The sequence below is a fragment of the Macaca mulatta genome, chromosome 6 (genome assembly GCF_049350105.2).
Source record: "Macaca mulatta isolate MMU2019108-1 chromosome 6, T2T-MMU8v2.0, whole genome shotgun sequence".
Taxonomy (NCBI): domain Eukaryota; kingdom Metazoa; phylum Chordata; class Mammalia; order Primates; family Cercopithecidae; genus Macaca; species Macaca mulatta.
The window spans coordinates 180,834,486-180,854,800 of NC_133411.1; the positions used below are offsets into that span (position 1 = coordinate 180,834,486).

Below are 20,315 nucleotides of genomic sequence, written 5' to 3' on the forward strand. Positions count from 1 at the left end.
GGACAGAGTATATAAATGTTTGTTGTACTTTTTTACCCCAACTCTTAGATGTATATGATATTTTTCATAATAAAAAGTTAACAGAGAAAAAAGAGAACAATTTAAAAAGCAAACAGTTTAAAATTCATGTAATACCATGAGACTGTCAGGAAATAAGAGCACTCTTACTCAAGGTCTGTGAGAGTATAAATTGTTGCAACGTGACTGGAGAACAATGTGGCACTGTCTATCAGATTCATAAAAGCACCTAGTAAGTATGCCCAAGATCCTGTCCTGAAGACACATTCCATATGCACAGTTCTTCTTTATAGCATTAACTATAACAGCAAAAGACTAGAAATCACCTACACATGCATCAGTCCAAACTGGTTACACAAATTATGGCATATCTGTACAATAAATCAGCACCTATTTTTTAAATTACATTATCTCCTCAAAAAATATGACAGCTTTTTGGGAACTGATATGAAAGATAACTGAGTCATATTTTACTTAAAAAATCAAGGTGCAAAAATAATGTGTACAGGATACACATATGTATAGGAAGGTTACACAAGAATGTAGTTGGGTGGCTAGAAGGAATGAGAAACTTTTTTTTTTTTTTTTTGCTTAGTACTCTCTTTTGCACTTTTTTTTTTCTTCTTAAGATCGAGTCTTGCTCTGTTGCCCAGGCTGGAGTGCAATGACGCGATCTTGACTCACTGCAATCCCCGCCTCCCGGGTTCAAGCGGTTCTCCTACTTCAGCCTCCCAAGTAGCCGGGATTACAGGCACGTGCCACCACGCCCGGCTAATTTTCGTATTTATAGTAGAGACAGGGTTTCGCCATCTTGGTCAGGCTGGTCTCGAACTCCTAACCTCAGGTGCTCCACCTGCCTTGGCTTCCCAAAGTGCTTGCTGGGATTACAGGAGTGAGTCATGGCACCCAGCTCCTTTTGTACCTTAATTTTGTATCACAGATACAGTAATTCATTCAAAAAATTTGTCAAGTATTGATTGACTGCAGCTATAATGAACTCTTCATGTCTCCATGCTTTCACTATCAAAACTTAGTTACAGTGTGGTTGCAGGAGAGTCTGAAGTGAATATGTAAGGTGAAAATAGCATAAGACAAAAATATGCCTCAAAAATCCCTTAAGGATATGCCATACTTGAGACCAACACAGCATCTCAATAATTTTAACACCACTAATTTTTACTCCAGCATTGGAACAGTTCGCTGTTTCTTCAACTGACTAGCGGATAAAATAGCTGGCTTGTATTTAGGCCTCATGTTGTGACGTTAAAAGTGTGTGTCTTTAAAATACCATAATCATAGATAAAAGGCACTCAGGAAATGAGACAGACTGAAAGAACAGATTCCCATTTCCCATCTTACGTTTTAGGTTCCCATCTTTACTGTTTAGGTTCTGTTTCTCTTATTTTTGTCACCGGATGCGTAAAATTTGAGTTTGCATAAATGTACATAAGATATGTTCTCAAAAACACATTTCAAAAATTAAGCACACTATTACAGTAGAAGAGAAAGTCACAACCCAAATGTTTGCTGACTAGGAATAAGTACTAGCAGGCTGTAACAAAATTCTCAAGTCAAGATGAAAAGGAGAGGGTGTGGCCGGGAGGTTGGCTGTAATCCCAGCACCTTGGGAGGCCTAGGTGGGAGGATCACTTGAGGTCAGGAATTCCAGACCAGTCTGGCCAACATGGCGAAACCCTATCTCTACTAAAAACACGAAAATTAGCTGAGCGTGATGGTGCACGCCTGTAGTCCCAGCTACTCGGGAGGCTGAGGTGGGAGAATCACTTGAACCCGGGAGGTGGAGGTTGCAGTGAGCCAAGGCCATGCCATGACACTCCAGCCTGGGCAACAGAGCGAGACACCATCTCCAAAAAAAAAAAAAAAAAAGAGGCCAGAGGCGGTGGCTCATGCCTGTAATCCCAGCACTTTTGGAGGCCAAGGCAGGCAGACCACGAGGTCCGGAGTTTGAGACTAGCCTAGCCAACATAGTGAAACCCCATCTCTACTAAAAATACAAAAATTAGCCAGGTGTGTTGGCATGTGCCTGTAGTCCCAGCTAATTAGGAGGCAGAGGTGGGAGAACCACTTGAACCCGGGAGGCAGAGGTTGCAGTGAGCCGAGGCCATGCCATGACACTCCAGCCTGGGTGACAGAGTGAGATTCTGTAAGAGAGAGAGAGAGAGAGAGAGAGAGAAGAACGAAAGAAAGGAAAGAAAGGAAGAAAGAAAAGAGAGAGAGAGAGAAGGAAGGAAGGGAGGGAGGGAGAAGGGAAGGAAGGGAGAGGGAAGGGAAGGGGAGGGGAGTGGGAAGGGGGAAGGGAAGGGGAGGGGAAAGGGGGAAGGGGAGGGGAGGGGAGAGAAGGGGAGGGGAGGGGAGGGGAGGGGAGGTGAAAGGGGGAAGGGGAGGGGAGGGGAGGGGAGGGGAGGGGAGGGGAGGGGAGGGAAGGGAAGGGAAGGGAAGGGAAGGGAAGGGAAGGGAAGGGAAGGGAAGGGAAGGGAAGGGAAGGGAAGGGAAGGGAAAGAGAAAAAAGGAGAGGGTGGTAATAACACCTCTTGGTCAACATCACATATGATCTCAGGTTCTGACCTTAGCTGTAGCCCATTCTTTTATGTTGGCATTCCCATACATCAATATCATTCTTCGGTCTATACTCTGAGTAATCATATAACTGTACCAAAGTCTAGTCAGCTACCACTGCACCTAAAAACTCCCCAGTATTTCTCTCTAACCCCGCCTTCTCTAATGAACTCCAGGCCAGTATTCCTACTAGATACTTCTCTTCTTAGACAATTCATCCATAGGCAACTCAAATTCGCCATAACCCAAACTGAACTCACTTTAATATAAAGACGTCACACGGAAGCAAGGAAAATTCAACTGTTTTCTCAGAGTTGCAAATGAACACAAAATGGATTACAGCAGTGACAAAGGAACTTTAATGAAAACAAAGGGCTTCTCAGACCTATAAGTCAAGGGTGCGTTCAAGCTGAATGTACTAATCTGTCTAAAAACAAATGCATTAATCACAAAAGGATCTGGGAAGCAACAGCAAGCAGAAGAGTCGAGAGGCTTTGCCACAGGGAAAAACCACCATCCCTAAAAGTAAGTTGAAAGAGGGTGTCTCAGTCCCAGGCCAGCAAAGACGACTTTCTTCCCTGATGAAGTCTTCTTATATGAAGAGAATACTCCAGTCATTTGGCTAGAGTCTTCAGAGCTCTCTGACTTGTTTGAAAAAATTAAACTAGCATATTAATTAGGACCTAGTAAGTAAATCTGCCTATCAAAAAACAATATACTGGGCCGGGTGCAGTGGCTCACGCCTGTAATCCCAGCACTATGGAAGCCCCAGGTGGGTGGATCACGAGGTCAAGAGATCGAGACCATCCTGGCCAACAATGGTAAAACCCCCTCTCTACTAAAAATACAAAAATCAGCTGGGTGTGGTGATGTGCGCCTGTAGTCCAACTACTCAGGAGGCTGAGGCAGGAGAATTGACTGAACCTGGGAGGCGGAGGTTGCAGTGAGCCATGATCGCACCACGGCACTCCAGCCTGGCGACAGAGTGACAGACTGTCTCAAAAAAAAAAAAAAAAAAAGAATATACTAAACATGCCAACACACTTAAATCATCGTAAATAAATTAAGATTTAGGTTTTACACATCAGTCTTGTAAGGTTGGTTAATGTTAGTCCAACCCTGGGATAAGGGGATGTTTGGGCCTGCTCAGCAGATCAAATTTCTGTGAGTATTAAACCAAGGACTGCACCTAGGATGACGGCAGGTTATAATCTCCACATGTAGCTATTTAAATGTCAATTTAATTAAAATTAAGATTAAAAATTCAGTTACTTTGAGCCACACTTCAAAACTGCCATATTTAACAGTGCAGACACTGAACATTTCAATCACTGCAAAAAGTTCTATGGGACAGCACTGTACTAAAATGTAACCTCGAACTAACCTATTCCAAGTTGCCTTAGGAAACAGCCTGACAGCCCTAGATGGCTAATGCAGAACCTGAGAGCTAGACTGTTTTCTACAGAAGGTAAGAAATATATAAAACTGTTTCCTTTCCTTTTGCAATGATTTCTTGAAATCAGAATATATAGTTTTAGTCTTTAGGACTTCCGCCCCTCTATTACTGGATGATACTCTCTAATCTACAGATAATATAGAATAGAGGTAAGAAGCACATTCTCTGAAGCCAGACTGCCAGGGTTCGTATCTCACCTTTGTCCCTTACAAGATGTGTGATCTAGAGCATGTTATTTAACTACTCTACCCTTTAGTTTCCTCACCAGTAGGGTGGAAATAATGGTACCTACCTCATGAGGTTACTACAGGTTGAGTATCCCTAATCCAAGAATACAAAATCCAAAGTGCTCCAAAATCCAAAATGTTTTGAGTGCCAACATGACGCTCAAAGGAAATGCTCATTGAAACTTTTCGGATTTCAGATTTTAGATTAGGGATGCTGAATCAGTATACAGCAGATATTTGAAAATCTGAAAAAAATCCAAAATTCTTAACACTTCTGATCCCAAGCATTTTAGACAAGGGATACTCAACCTGTATAAGGATAAAATAAGTTTATAAGTATAAAATATCTAGAATCATGCCCAGTAAATAATAAGCGCCCAGTGTTAACTATTACTTCTCCTACTAGTACCATGACCACCACCACCACCACCACCACCTGACTGTCCTGACTATCCTTCAGAAGACAATTACAGGCTCACACCTGTAATCCCAACAGTTCAGGAGGCCAAGTCAGGCAGATTACTTGAGGCCAGGAGTTCGACACCAGCCTGGCCAACATGGCGAAACCCCATCCCTACTAAAAATACAAAAATCAGCTGGGCACGGTGGCACGCGCCTGTAATCCCAGCTACTTGGGCAGCTGAGGCACCAGAATCACTTGAACCTGGGAGGCAAAGGTTGCAGTAAGCCACAATCTCACCAGAGGAGAAACATTAGCAAATGTGAAAGTATTAAACTAAAACAAGGATCACAAAGTCAGAGTGTCCATCTATAATAAAAAGAAATTTTTTTAAGATGAAAGGGAGTAGGATGTTCTCCAGAAAGAATATTAAATACCGAAAAAAGTCATGTTTTCAAGAATGTTGCCTGACAATGCCTTACTTGTAAGGATGACAAACCACAGGCCAAAAGAAGCCTACATAATGAGCTACTGAGCTATTTAAATAATAAATACTGAGGAGGAACTGAGAAGATACAGGTTTGAGTTCACTGAACCAAGTGATACTTCCCTGTATAAAGCACATCTTGTATTTAAATGCACTGTCTCTCTACTCCCTAAATTACCTTTATGTTCACTTGATGAACTGACTGAAGATCTGATTTTTCAGTAAGCAAGCATTTAATCATATTAAATGATTAAAATGCCATGCCAACAATGACCCAGCAAGTGTTCTTTGAGTGGAAACGTGTTGAAGAAAATCACACCTTGCTCTTACAGACAGGCAATTTGAAAATTTAAAGGTTGAAGTACAAACTTCAGTAAGTGTAATAAGTCAGAAAGAGTGAGAACTTTGAGGACACCTAATCCCAAGTTTAAAGCTTGGTTCTACCATTTACCAGCTGCATGACCTGAGAAACTGGCACTTTATGCTCATGAGCTCCATTTCACTAGCTGTAAAATGCAGGTGAAGCACTGTGCCAATTACGTAGTATAGGTAAAGTGCATACAAAGGTAACTGGCATGCAGCACATGCTCTCAATAAGCAGTTGCTACAGTTAGTAAACTTCCCCAAGAAGACCCTCCTAGAGACCTCAGAATAAAATCACTTTACTGAAACTGCAAAAAATATTTTGAACGGGTATTAACTATTATATAAATCATGTGAGAATGCCTCAAAGTTACCATTTGTTTTCCATATTTTACAAGCTATTCCCTAAACAATATATGTCCCTGTTTACTGTATTTCCTATCAAACTATGAATAAAAACTATTTGGGCTTAACGTAAAAATAACTGAGTTAGGCGTGGTGGCTCATGTCTATAATCCCAACACTTTGGGAGGCCAAGGCAGGCAAATCACTTGAGCCCAGGAGTTCAAGACCAGTCTGGGCAACATGGCGAGACCCTGTCTCTACAAAAAAGAAATTAGCTGAGCATGGTGACACACGCCTGTGGTCCCAGCTACCTGAGAGGATGAGGCGGGAAGATCGTGTGAGGCCAAGAGGTCAAGGCTGCAGTAAGCCATGTTCATGCCACTGCAGTCCAGCCTGGGCGACAGAATGTCTCAAAATAATAATAACTGCACTTCTTACAGTAAAACACAGTTTTTACCAGCAATTCAGCCACATATACCTTCACTGATCCACACCCAAACATGGCCAAACATGACACTACGCACAAACATCTAATATTTCTCCCTTTCCCTATTAATGGACAAATATTTGAAAAATATTTTTCAAAATTTCTTTCAGCGAGTTGAGTTCCACAAAACAAAACAATACAGGGTAATTGCTTACCTGGAAAATATTTTGTACTTCAGATCCACCAATCCAGAATGAATGGGGGTTTTCCCCTTCAGACTAGTCTGAGAAAAGACAGCAGTCAAGCATCTTCCAAGATTCTTTCCGTTTACTGTATCCAGCTTTCTTCAACAAAATCCCAAACATGCACTTCGGTAACTGTTGAAAGACAGAAAGCAATCCATACACCCACCATGGCACCAGCGGCAAAGGACAGCCTCCAAGAAATGGAAGGAAGGGTCAATGGAATGGTGGATCTGAAGCACAGGAAAAAAGTTATAACCCCTGAGTCAGCTATTTGGCATAAAATGCCTGCAGCAGCATTCCTCACCTCTGTGTTGAAAGGATACAAAACTCATAACAAATAGTGGAACATCCCTAACATTAATATTTACTCATGACTAAATAGCGTGCAACTTCCAAATGAGAGCAGCTAAAAAAACTTACCCTATCATCCATATAAATTGTCCTAGATCATTCAGCTACATTGAACTTTCTTATCCATTTTCTAAGATAGCTCCTCCACCATTATAAAAAGTTTGTCAGCCAAAAATAATGATATGAGAGGGCTCAAATATCTACCATAAAGATATTTATTTACATACCTAACAAAGAAATGTTTTGGTTTGCTACCATATAAGACATCCTATCTACGTATTACCCAAATCCTCTACCTAAAATACAGTGTGCTTCAAAACATATAACTTAAGAGTGAACTTCTGACTCAATAAAGGCCAGTCCCGTACAATGGCCAATCATCAGATAAACTGGGAAAAATCATAAAGAATGCTAATAAACAATTTACTAGGTGACACTATTAAATATTAAGTCCTATCCACATTATATCAACATTCTTTTTCTACCAATTCAGACTGCAAATTCTAAACTAAAAGGGAGAGAGAAAAGGCATTCAACAGGACAACAAAGATAAAAACAAAAAGACTGAACTTACTCAAACATAAATTTGCTACTTCCTCAATTGCTACATTACAGCCAAAATGCTCCTGCAGTAATTATAGTAATACCTACCTTATTGAAGAGCTACTAATTGGCCAAGTACTTCACATTAATTACCCATATTTAATTCTCAAAAAAGATGAGCAGAAAGAAGTAACCTGTCCAAAGTCCCACATCTGCTAGGTAGTAGAGCCCATGCCCTTTTCATGGAGCACTATGGACTCCACAGTTCAAGGGTCAGAAAGCCCATGATTTCTGAGGGAGGAGAAGAAATCAAGCTTTACTCTCAAAGGTCCTACATTAATTAACATGAAAATGGAGTACTATGAAAATACAGAAGAGTAAATATTTCAGCCTAGATTAATCAGTTGGGCCATCCCGAACGGGTTAATTCCCTAGATCTTGCCGCTTAAAGAAGCATTTAATTAACAAAGAGCCATGCAATTATAAGGCCCATGATATTTTTTTCTTTTCTTTTCTTTTTTTTAAGTAGAGACAGGGTTTCACCATGTTGCCCAGTCTGGCCTCAAACTCCTTAGCTCAAGCGATCTGCCTACCTTGGCCTCCCAAAGGGCTGGGATTACAGGTGTGAGTCCCCATGCCCAGCCTAAAACCTACAAAATTAATGCTAAAACAAAACATACTATAGGCTGGGCTCGGTGGCTCACACCTATAGTCCAACACTTTGGGAGGCCAAGGTGGGCGGATCACTTGAGGTCAGGAGTTTGAGGCCAGTCTGACCTACATGGTGAAACCCTGCCTCTACTAAAAATACAAAAATTAGCTGAGCCTGGTGGCACATGCCTACAATCCCAGCTACTTGGGAGGCTGAGGAAGGAGAGTCACTTGAACCGGGGAGACAGAGGTTGCAGTGAGACGAGATTGTGCCACTGTACTCCAGCCTGGGGCAACAGAGCAAGATTCCATCTCAAAAAAAAAAAAAAAAAAAAAAAGATTGTGGCAAGACACACTATAATGGTACTCAAGTAGTCTTTATGTTTAGCAGCAAAGATTGTGACTGTGACAAAGAAACTCAAATCCAGCTGAACCCAAGTAATTTTTAAATTCTAAGATGTGTTGACAGTCCACAGGCAATGACTCTTAAAGATGTTCTGATTGTTCATATTGTAGGTAAAGCAATTAAAGTGACTGAAACGCCGGTCTATGATTAACCTCACTATAACAATCGGATGAAAATACCTTAAGACTCACAACTTTAAGGAGATCACAAAAGTAAAATCCCAAGCAAATAATGAGGTCTCAAGCTTTTCCCATTAAGTGGTATTATTCTTAAGCCTAAGAATAAACTGGAAACCCAATTTTGACAAAAGTAGCTAGTGAACTATGGCCAGTAGCTAACTGCTAAAACAGTATACTACGTTTTTCAAGGTACAACTATCCAAAATGCAAAACAAGTTATAGCAAAACACAACCACAGCAATTTGACTAAACAGACTCATTTCTGGACCTCTTGAATCCTCAGGCTTTTCTCCTTTACTAGTGAGTTAATTTTTCTCCCTTCCCTTAAAAAAAAAAAAATATAGGCCGGGCGCGGTGGCTCAAGCCTGTAATCCCAGCACTTTGGGAGGCCGAGACGGGTGGATCACGAGGTCGGGAGATCGAGACCATCCTGGCTAACACGGTGAAACCCCATCTCTACTAAAAAATACAAAAAACTAGCCGGGCAAGGTGGCGGGCGCCTGTAGTCCCAGCTACTCGGGAGGCTGAGGCAGGAGAATGGCGTGAACCCGGGAGGCGGAGCTTGCAGTGAGCTGAGATCCGGCCACTGCACTCCAGCCTGGGCGACAGAGCGAGACTCCGTCTCAAAAAAAAAAAAAAAAAAAAAAAAATATATATATATATATATGTATATATATTTCTTCAATGCCTAATTGCTGGCAGGCCTTATGCTAGTAATACAAAGATTAACAGATGCCAAGTGAGAGTACCAGGACTGAGTTCTTCCTGCCCCTCTGCTCCCTTTCTCTTTGAATCTATCATGTAGTCACTTCAGAGAGCCAAAATATATTTGTTAGTTACCAAAACCGGTTCAATGTTCTCAAGTTAACTCCTAAAAAAATAAACATTAAAAATTACTCAAGTTCCTTTTTCACAATAGTAGAACCTCAGTCTTTCTTTTTCTTCTGTGGATCAGAGGCTTTTTACTATACAATGGTTTCCTACATTCAATATACTTATATTTACACACGTCTCTATCACAAGCCAAAGAGCCAAAGCTTTTTTTTTTTTTTTTTCATTTTTCATGTTAATGTCCCAGTGTTTCTACTTCACAGCTTTCCATTTTGTGAAGATCTTCATTGTTGACTCAATCTGAGAGGGAATTTCCTAAAAATGCTTCCCGCTGACATCACAGAACTCTTCCATCTTTTAGTTTCATTAAAACAGTAAGAACCAGGTTAGAGACACCCTACTGGATTGTCAGGTCTTCCTGGTCTGTCTCTCATTTGCCTACAAAGACAAACTTCCTCTTAAGCAATTGTGATCAGCAGAAACTAACCAAGGGTAACGAGCACATTCTTAACCAACAAGTTTCTTCCCCCATTGTCAACTAATTCAATGAATAATACAACTCATAAGGAAATCTTGTATGAATTCTCACTGCTTATTCTGTTAAGGTCAAAACCATCAGCTTTGATGATGATAATAATAAGAATTCAAAAATCACAATTTGTCAGTCTAAACTAAACCGATTAAACATAAAACCCAACGCTCAATGTCAACATAAACTAATCACCAGTCTCTTTCTGTCAGGATACCAGGTATAAAAATAGGACTGGGGGGGTTCTCTCTGTAGTTACAGCATAGACCTAATTACGCCAAATTGGTAGTCACTGTAATAGTACCTCCCAGATTTTCCAAGACAGTATTGTCTCTGTATGATTTCATTGTTTCTCCCAAAGATGGCTCATTAAATGTATGGCTAAAAGCAACCAAATGTTAGTCTTCTGTAAAGCCTCACAAATAAATACGTGCGCAACTCAGGAGAAATAAATAAAAACCTTTTCCACACCATCTGTCTTGACTTTGCTTTAAGGTCCCTGTACTTGTGGGGAAAGTTAGTATGGTCGGCATTTGAAGAAAAGCAAGCCTCTGCAAAGTCCTTTCACACACCTCTCTCATATAATCCTCCCAACAACTCAGACCAATACCTAAGTTTTCTTATTTTTACATATAATAAAATCATACTGCAGAAAGGTTACCTTTCTTTAGGTCACACAGCTAGCAAGTGACAGAGCTAGGATACAAACTCAGGTGTTTCACTTCAAAGCCCATGCCCTTTCTGCTAAATCATGCTTTTCTAAGGTCATGGAGCCCTTGGAGCTTATCAACTATTTGGCAAACCTGCACCAACTGATGTAAAAAGTATTCAGTTTCCTCAATTCTTTGCTAACAACCACTCTCTGAGTTCTATGTAAATCAATCTGTATGTGTGGAAAGTCTGTAAATAAAGGTTACTGTGTCTATGGACGTCCTATGAACCACACACCACCCACCTCTTCCCCCTCCCCATCTTACTTCTCTATTCATCTCTACCTTTGTCTTAAGATATTCAAAAGGAAATCTTAAAAGGTTTCACTGCATGAAAAAAAGAAAACCTAACATTAATTTAAATCCATATTGAGCACCCATATGCTGAGCCCTGTGAAGGGGTAACAGGGCAATCAAACACAGCCTCTAGAAGAAGAGTTTAGGCGCAACCACAAGTTTTTATAATATAGAGGATGACGTAAGTCCCATAAAACTTAGGAACTGATTATTGTGTGGATTAGTAATGTGGGTGAAAATGCTTAGAAAAGAGGATAGTTAAGACACAGGCAAAAGGCATTAATGTCTGAAAATGATCACCAGGAAAATTCAACCCAACATTTCCTGAAAGCCTACCACAAAGACGACGCCGTGTGGTATGAAGGAACGGTGTGTCACAGGAAGATAAATATGGCCCCAGCCCTTCCCATGAGGAGTTTATCATTCAACAGAGGACACGAACAGGTAACTATAATACAAGCCTGAAATATGTTAAGTGCTACAGGATAAATACAAAGTGCCAGAATTCATTCATTTCATTTAACAATGAGTGTCATATAGGCAGTGCTATACAGACACAAAAACAAGATGGTATCTGCTACCATAATATAAACGAACATCAAAACAGGTGGCACCTATTGTGTTTTATTGGGGTGGACAGGACTTCATTAGCATAAATGAAAGAAAAGATTGCTGAGAGGTAACCTGAGCCAATTGGGCCAGAGAACCACCTATTAGATCCTTTTGATAAACATCAGTAGCCTTCAATAAATGGGCTTAGGTCCATTTCTATCAATGCTGACAAAGGAAACATGTGAGCAGAATTTGGAAGACCATGGTCCTCCATGCGTTGGCTAGAATATACAGCAAGCAAGGAAAGTAGGCAGAAAAGCCATAAGGGAGAATGAAATACAAAGGAAGATTGGAATTGGAATCACTAGGACTTAAATGCTTTCTTTTCTATGAAGAACAAATATCACAAGGTGGAATCCAGGATCCCACAGATCTTACAAGGCAGATAATTTTGTTTCTAGAATTCATAGGCTCAAACAACACTAGTAAAAGGCATACATGTGCTGTTTTGTGAATCTATGTAATGGCCAAGCGATTCTCCTGGGCTAGCACTCTGTTTGCAGGAGACAGACTATAGCTGTCAAGAGCCCAGAATGCCAAGATTTGTGTGCAGGAACATGTTTATCCATGTCAAATCTGAAAGGATATCTAACCTACTGCAAAATCAGGGGCAAAAATTGATATATTTGGGCCACAGCCTCTTTAGGCAGGTCAGTGAGGTCTATATATTTTATATAAATTTGTGTGTGTGTGTGGTTTATTCATTTGGACCCTATTGAAACCTGTGTCCACTGAGTCTGCATTCAGTAAGTCAGCACCTCTAGTGGTGTGCTACATGAGGAGAAGGATGGTGACAAAGTAACATCCAGTTTCTTGATGAAGTCACTAAACAACCCCACTCACCCCCTTAGAAAGTCAATGACAGGAAGAAAAAAAAATGATCCAAAAAGAAAACAAGACATTTCCAGAGCGTCTTGCTCTGTTACCCAGGCTGGAGTGCAGTGGCACAATCACAGCTCACTGCAACCTCAAACTCCTTGGCTCAAGAGATCCTCCCCACCTCAGGCTCCTGAGTAGTAGGGACTATAGGAGTGCACCACTATGCCTGGCTAATTTTCTTTATTTTTTGTAGGGACAGGGTCTTGCTATGTTGCCTAGGCTGGTCTCAAACTCCTGGGCTCAAGCAATCCTCCCACCTCCTAAAGTGCTGGGATTGCAGGCATGAGCCACCGCACCTGCCCACACCTTCTTAATAAGGATCAGCGTATTTTAACCTGTATTACTTCATTCAACAAGTAATACAGCCACTTAAGAGATAAGACAGAAAGGAAATGACTCACTTAAGGTCACTTAGCAAAAAGGGAAGTCATTTACCAATTAATTATAAACCGTCCATTAATTGTTTAAAGGGAAGAGGGGATTCACTCACACCTGTAGAGGAGGCAGGATCACCTTTCCTAAAGTGATAGCACCAATTTCTGCTGTCTTCTTACAGGGTAATCTAATCATTTTTCTCTTCCCATCAGAAGCTCTTGTGAGTGCTTTCTAGTGATGAGTGCCTGAAAATCAAGTCATATTCCTAACTCAAGGGTTGTTAAATACCATGTGATACATACTGTACAGTTCTCATTCTTCCCAATGAAGTCCATTGAACATAGCCTGATAAACTTTACATATTTCCAAAATGAATTACTAGTTTTCTACCTCATTCATAAGGCGAACTTTACCAAACTCAGAAGTTTGGAAAAACAGGCCCACTAACAGGTATAGCACCGGGCCAATATAAGGCCCTAACAGTCATCTGGTGGTTAAATTATTTACCATTAGTAACTGTAAATTCTGGGTCTAAATTAAGAGTTTATAGACTTAATACTAAAATCTGAATCCTATAGAGCGGGTCAGTAGGAGAAGCACCCTTTGCGGACCCAGGCCTCAGGCAGGGATAGGAGTCAAAGTGGGGGGTTATATTTTAGAAATTTAATTATTCTGCTATTACCAGCTTTATTTCCTAATATACTTATCAAAAATGCAAGGAAAAACAGAAGAATCAATATTAAGGAAAGTAGAGGGATGAAGATTAGAAAAGGGACATAACCAAGAAGTCTGTTTCCTCTTTTTAATACAGCACACTTTGGAATAGCAAATGAAAGTTATCTTGTTAAGCATTAAGTGCCAAACTGGTACAAGCAGCACAATCACAAATATTTGAGTACTGAAGCTGACTCATAAAAATCTAAAAATATTTCATGCTTTAGGCTTTCAAAACACCATCAGTTTAACCCCTTTTCTTCCATCAATCGGATTATCTTGAAACCAATGTAAAAAATATTTTTAACCCAGTTCTGGAAACTGTAATTTAAACGCAGTGAAAACAGAAAGCCACATGCAATTAGATTCTAAGGCATTATCATTCCTACATTTGATTCTGGATTTACTCAATCAGTTGTTAAGCACCTGTGCTATTTTACTAAAATAAATACATATATTTAATTTACGATAAGGGTTGTCTAAGAGTCTTAACTGGTATCCCTTTCAGGAAATATCAAAATCCTTAAATAAAAGGCCATTTTAAAATTAATCGTAATATAACTGAACTCTATGTTAAAATTTTCTAAGGATTCCAGTTTAAATCCCAGTTTGTGTGCAGGAACATGTTTATCCATGTCAAATCTGAAAGGATATCTAACCTACTGCAAAATCAGGGGCAAAAATTGATATATTTGGGCCACAGCCAATGTCCTTAACAGGTTGAAATCTCTTTTCAGATCAAATCTAAGTGCTATCATGTAAAATCAAAACTTTTTAAGTTATAAGCATAGGAAGCCAGTGAATTTAGGACAAAGGTTTTTTTGGTTTTTTGGGTTTTTGTTTGTTTTTTACCATACACTGACTTGGGTTACAACGTATTTCTTATAATTCTTTTGAAAATAAATACATTTTCGTTATTTTCAAAAGGAATAGAAATGGAAGGAGCTGGGAACAGCCAATTTCAAAGAGTCACCAAGTTACAATTTTTCGATATGAAGTACTTCTGTTGTAAGTACATGCACTGGGTGTACATTTTTAAGAATATGTAATATACTTAGTCGATTTAAGATATTTACCAAAATAACCCACTACAAAAGTTACAGAATACCAAACACTTGACTACAAGTATGATAAATTATGCTGAAAAGGAAAAATCACTCAGCATGTGACATTATCCCTTTGAAAACAACCCCACGTGCACACACACACGCACGCAAAAATCAAAAACTATCAGTTTCTCTTTTTTCCTCCTAGTTTTCAAGAATGCTAGAGAAGTCAAGTTCTGTGAATTACGCAAAGGACAGCAAACATTAAACTGCCTCCATATTTATGCTACCGAACTTCCATTTTTAAAGCAAGCATCTCAACTCCCCAGACACCACCATCCACAGAAACCATGCAGCTATCCAACAGACTTTCAGTGTCACCATTTATTATTTATAGCGTTAAATGGGGGAAGTGGCTCTGATGTCACCAACCCTACCCAGTGGAATCACTGACTCAATAAACATTTTCACATTGAAGAAAATCTGGCTAGGAAAACATTTTGCTGGGTTAAGTAGATTCTTCCACCTCTCTCCTCTCAGCCCTGGGGAAGAAGTTGTTACCGTGTTAGGAGAGATACAAAGAAACTGTCAAGGCTTCCACAGGAAGAAATCCTGGACATGTCCATTTGCTGATGCAGACTTCCTCTTCCCAACTCTCCAGAGCCCAGTTTGATTTCCCTAATGCTCACATTGGCAAGTAATATCTGCCATATTTTATTTCTTCCACCAAATCATCCCCTTCTAGCCACTCTCTCACGGTCCTGTTCCTAAAACCCCCTTCTGGCTTCAAATCCTAAAGCTTCGGAGGAGGGTGGAGGGTGTCCACGGACCGGGGAGTCTGGCCTGCCTGCCAGTGGTTTCTAACAGAAGAGTGTTCGCTTCCCCCGGGGGCCAAGGATTCCCCTTTTTTTCTTTCTGAGAAGAAAGAACTCGCGGCAGTGATGAGGATGGCTCCCTCCCCACTCATCCCCAATTTCCCAAAGCAGCTCTGGAAAACGTGAAGTTACGGCTTCTCTTTCCTGGGGGATGGAATCCAGAGTACCTGGGGCCTTGCTATGCAAACATCCCTCTCCGCCGGGTAGGAAACCCTTTGTCCGAGAAGTCGGACACCACAAGGGCCCGGGAAAGAGGCCTCCTTATCCGCCACAGCTTCAAACCCGAAAGCTCCCTGCCCCCCAGCTCTGTAGGGCCTATCCTGGCATCCACACAGACCTAGGCTGGGGAGTGGGTGCTGAGACCCCTCCTAGGACGCGGAGGCCCAGGCGGCCCTGACCCATCTCCTCGGCACTCCTTCCCACCACCTCACTCGGCCTGAGTGGAGCTTGCAAGCGCGGTGCGGGCCTGGGCCGAAACAGAGGAAAGAAAAAAAAAATCCCTTTCTAAAAGAAGGAGAATGGGGTGCTACAGCGAGTGCGACCTAAGTCTACAGCATAAACGAGCGAGGGTCGTCCGAAAGCTGGGACCGGAGACGGGACAGGGGGTGGGGGAGAAACGAGGGGCATAGAGGGGGCCGGGCCAGGACCGGCCGGAGATGTCGAGGGATCAGAGGAGCCCGCGCCGGGTCCGAGGCCAGGGAAGGCTGGGGGCCCGGGTCCGGGCCGAGGCTTCTGGGAAGGGCCAGAGCCGGCCTCGCACCGGACGTTGAGGTGGGCAGGCCCGCCCGGGGCCGGACGGACGGAAGCACAGACGGTCCAGCGGGCCGCACTCACCATGAGCTCGATGGTCTTGTCCTCAATCACCGAGTCGGGCTCCATGGCGGCCCCGGCGGCCCCGCCTCGCTCTCCCCGCGCAGCAGCGAACGGCCCGGGCGGAGGAGGCGACGGCGGAGGCGGCAGAGGCGGAGGCGGCTATCGCACCCACTCTAGCTGCCAGCCCGCCCGGGCCGCCGGCAGCTCCGCCCTCCCCCTCGGCGAACGCAGTACGCAGAGCGGGGACTACACCTCCCAGCAGGCGCCGCGGCCCGCAGAGCGTTGTGGGACCGAGCCTCTGACACCGGGCTGCTGGCTCTTGGCAGCCCGAAGCTGAACTCCAAGCTGACAGTAGCACTGGACTGTGGACGTAGGACTTGCACACCTGAAGAGTTAAGAGCTTGCTCATGGTAGGGCCTCGAGAGCGCCACGACTACGTGTCCCAGAAAGCCGTGCGCCCGGGTTCTCCTTCCGGCTAGCTTCTCCTGACTTCCTGGCAGCCCAAGGCTGCCCAGACCGGGACGGAAACTCCGAGGCAACTCCTCACTTGTCGGAGATCCTGCTTGTGCGACCCATTTCCGCACATGCGCGGTCCATGCCGCAGTGCCCACTCGACGCCTAGGTAGCTGCGCTGCCCGTCCGCCAGTGTCTGATGGCAGGGGCAGATGGTGGAGACAGGTGGGTTCTAGGGGCGTTAGGAAGGTGTATAGGCCTGGGGCTTAGGTGTGAAGGGACCAGCGAGTGAGAGAAACTCTGCCCGGGGAAGAGGCTCTGAGAGGATGGGCATCCCGGGAGTGAGGGTTTCGAGATTTCTTCGGGAAAATGGGGGTTTGGGGAAATGTGCTGTGGTGCTGTCTGTGTGTCACGCGATCTACGGGGAGCTGAGAGATTAAAGGGAACCTGCGTATATCGAGCCCCTTATTCATTCTTTCAGAAAATGGTTATTTTTTAAGCATCCAGCTTCTGCTGCGTACCGTTCTAGGCACTGAGAAACAGCTCTGAACATGAGAGACAATATGCCCCTGTTCTCATGGAGCTTAATTCTGGTAGAGGGACGACAGACGTTAACCAAGAGAGTGGCTAAGAAGGAACACACAAGCGGAGACTGCTTCTAGTGAACTCAGCCTCCAACTCTGTGTAACTTAGGTCTGTCAGTGCCCTCTAACCAAATCCCACCAGGAACACAAGGGTCGTTGAACAAACTGGGTTTATTACTGGTTGCAGTGACTGAGAACACACATTGAGGAAAGATGGGGCTTCTCCGGTAAGAGTTGTTAGTGATTTGGGAGAGGTTTAAGGAAGTGAAAGCTTCACTGGATTAGCTACTGTCAGGAAGAGAGGGTCGTTCCATGATTGAGCATCTCAGTTCATCCTACCTAGAGGAAGGGAATTCTAGATTGAGGTAAAGAAACAGCAGCCTGGCCGGGCGCGGTGGCTCACGCCTGTAGTCCCAGCACTTTGGTAGGCCGAGGCAGGCGAATTGCTTGAGCCCAGGAGTTCCAGACCAGCCTGGGCAACATGGCGAAACTAGTCTCTACAAAAAATACAAAAATGAACCGGGCCTAGTGGTGCCCGCCCGCTATCTCAGTTACTTAGGAGCCTGAGGTGGGAGTATCGCTTGAGCCCAAGAAGTGGAGGTTTCAGTGAATGGAGATCGCACCACTCCACTGTACCCTGATAGAGCCAGACCTTGTCTCAAAAACGGGAAAAAAAAATGCAGCAGCAACTCCCTCATATTAGCCAAGTGGGGATGTTGAGTCATTTTTTCTGGTTTGGACAATCATCAGGTTTTATCTTTTTATCTGTGTTTAGACCTGGTTATAGAGTGGTCTTGTATTTGTCTAGGTCTATCATGGTCACAGAGTGACCTCGTCTGATGTTGATGTTCTTTGGAATTGTTTTTGTTCTACAGGAAAACACAAAGCCAAGCTATAAGGGCCAGGCTATGGTCTAGTAACATCATGGCGTGTCTGATTGTACCAGGCCAGCTTCCAGATATCAGAGCCTGCTTTTCACTTTCTCAAATTGTTTTTGCATTCTCTGCACCTATAAAGTGAAAGGGGCTGGATGACCTAGAAATCTTCCCATTACCAAGGACCAAGTTACAGTAATTTGCGTGCATTCAGGACACAGTATAAGTTCCCTGCAGGCAGACTTTGAAGTTGCATAGTCCTTACCTGGTGCTTTTCACCAAGGGAATTGAAAGAAAAGCAATAGGAAGAGCACAGAATTGGAAAGTTCTTGCCACTGTCCTGCTATCTGAATTTCACCTGGTCCCTTCCACTATGGCCCTTAGGACATTCATTAGTAGAACAAAGGAGTTAGATATGACCTCTGTTTCAGTTACCTATTGCAACACAACAAACCGCTCAAGACTCAGTAGCTTAGAATAACAATGGTTTATTATGATTTACAATTGTGTGGGCTAATCCGGGCTCAGCCCGGGCCCACATGGTATAAGCTGAGGTTACAAATTGGGCTGCAATCAGCTGGGATCGCATTCAAAATTACTTCATCCTCTAGGGCCTCTCCACCATGTGGCTTTTTATCATTCAGACGTCTGCATAGTGACTTGAGAAAGGACAAGCCCCTGTGAACAAATGCTTATCAAACCTCTGGTTGCACCACACTTGGTAAACCCATAGTTAGTGTAGGAAGGGATTGTACAGGGGTATAAAAACAGGCATGGGGTAGGAGTCACACCTGGATGTGACCCCTCACATACATATGTTTATCCTACACCATCTTTTTTACTGTTTTAAAAAATTGATAGTTTCAGGTTTTAAAAATCTGAATTTCCAGCTTTTCTTGAAAAATTAGAATATCTGACAATTAGATCTACATGGCAACAATATGCAGGGGTTAAAATAGCAACTACCTTTATTTAACCGTATATTCTATGGTTTTTCACAGTTGCCATCACTCCTTTTTGTCTTATATGTGCATGCTTCACTCATTTAAGTTGCATCCCTAACCTGTATAGATATTTGAGTTTGCATCCCCTGGCATTGGAACTGTCGTGGAGATAAATCAAGGTTTCTCTCCTTTTATTAAAATCATATCCCTGGGAGCATGGAGAGGGGCTGCCATCTCTGTGGCTGCACCATGATCTACCAAAAAAAGAAAAGAAAAGAAAATTGTATCCTGCCTTAAAAGGAAAAAAGTACCAATATTATTAGGTCAAATTCCAGGAGCTCAGTGGGGTTAAAAACTCATACGTAGTAATTAGCCAAGTATGGTGGCTCACACTTGTGGCTCCAACTACTTGGGACGCTGAGGTGGGAGGATCACTTGAGTCTGAGAGGTTAAGGGTGCAGTAAGCCATGATTGCACCACTGTATTCCAGCCTGGGTGACAGAATGACCAGCTTGGGTACCAGACCAGCTTCCGTGACAAAACAAGACCCTGTCTCAAAACAACAACAATTAAAAAAAAAAAAAAACCACTGTATATATGGTAAAAAGAAGTCTTATCCAAGGTATATAAGAGCCTAGCCGAGCCAAGGCTTTATCACCTTGCTCTCACCTCTTCTCAAACAAGAACTCAGGTGCTCTTATTGCTTCAGGCTTGATGGCAGCTGTTGATTAGATTTGGTCTTAGACAAAGGCAGAACACCCTGAGGCCCATTTCCCACAGTGTTTCAGATAGCTCTTGGCTGAGGTTTGCAAGACATGATCTTAACAAAGGGATTCCCCTGAGGTCCAGTTCAGAACCCAGAATTGCTTAGATTGTAGAAAGGCACAATGGTGCGTAACATAAACTGTATACAATGTAACACTCCTGCTGGGGTCTCAGGACAGCACTCTGTAATCAAATACATTCTTCTGCAGCAGAACATGTGTGTGCCTGTCATCAATTTATAACCTCATAGCTCCAAATCTACCCTTCTTTTCCATGCTTGGAGATACTGGAGCAGGATCCTGTAAATATTTCTCTGGCAGCTGGCACTGTGTTTAACT

The 20,315-nt window shown here is 42.7% G+C and overlaps 1 protein-coding gene and 1 long non-coding RNA gene across 8 annotated transcripts in view; one reads left to right on the forward strand and one right to left on the reverse strand.

Annotated features, from left to right (window-relative positions):
* FBXW11 (F-box and WD repeat domain containing 11) overlaps nucleotides 1-16,590 on the reverse strand; it is a 140,987-nt gene extending 124,397 nt beyond the window's left edge. For 3 of the 5 annotated variants that reach the window (XM_015141401.3, XM_015141398.3, XM_015141397.3), the window contains exon 1: nucleotides 16,378-16,590. In XM_015141401.3, the coding sequence (XP_014996887.1) occupies nucleotides 16,378-16,422 (45 nt within the window). In that variant the 5' untranslated portion in view covers nucleotides 16,423-16,590. 5 annotated transcript variants of the gene reach the window in all.
* Nucleotides 16,591-16,849: 259 nt separating this feature from the next.
* LOC114678969 (uncharacterized) overlaps nucleotides 16,850-20,315 on the forward strand; it is a 74,791-nt gene continuing 71,325 nt past the window's right edge. For all 3 annotated transcript variants that reach the window (XR_013395001.1, XR_003730636.2, XR_003730635.2), the window contains exon 1: nucleotides 16,850-17,034. This is a non-coding gene — a long non-coding RNA (uncharacterized LOC114678969). The remainder of the gene's footprint in view (nucleotides 17,035-20,315) is intronic.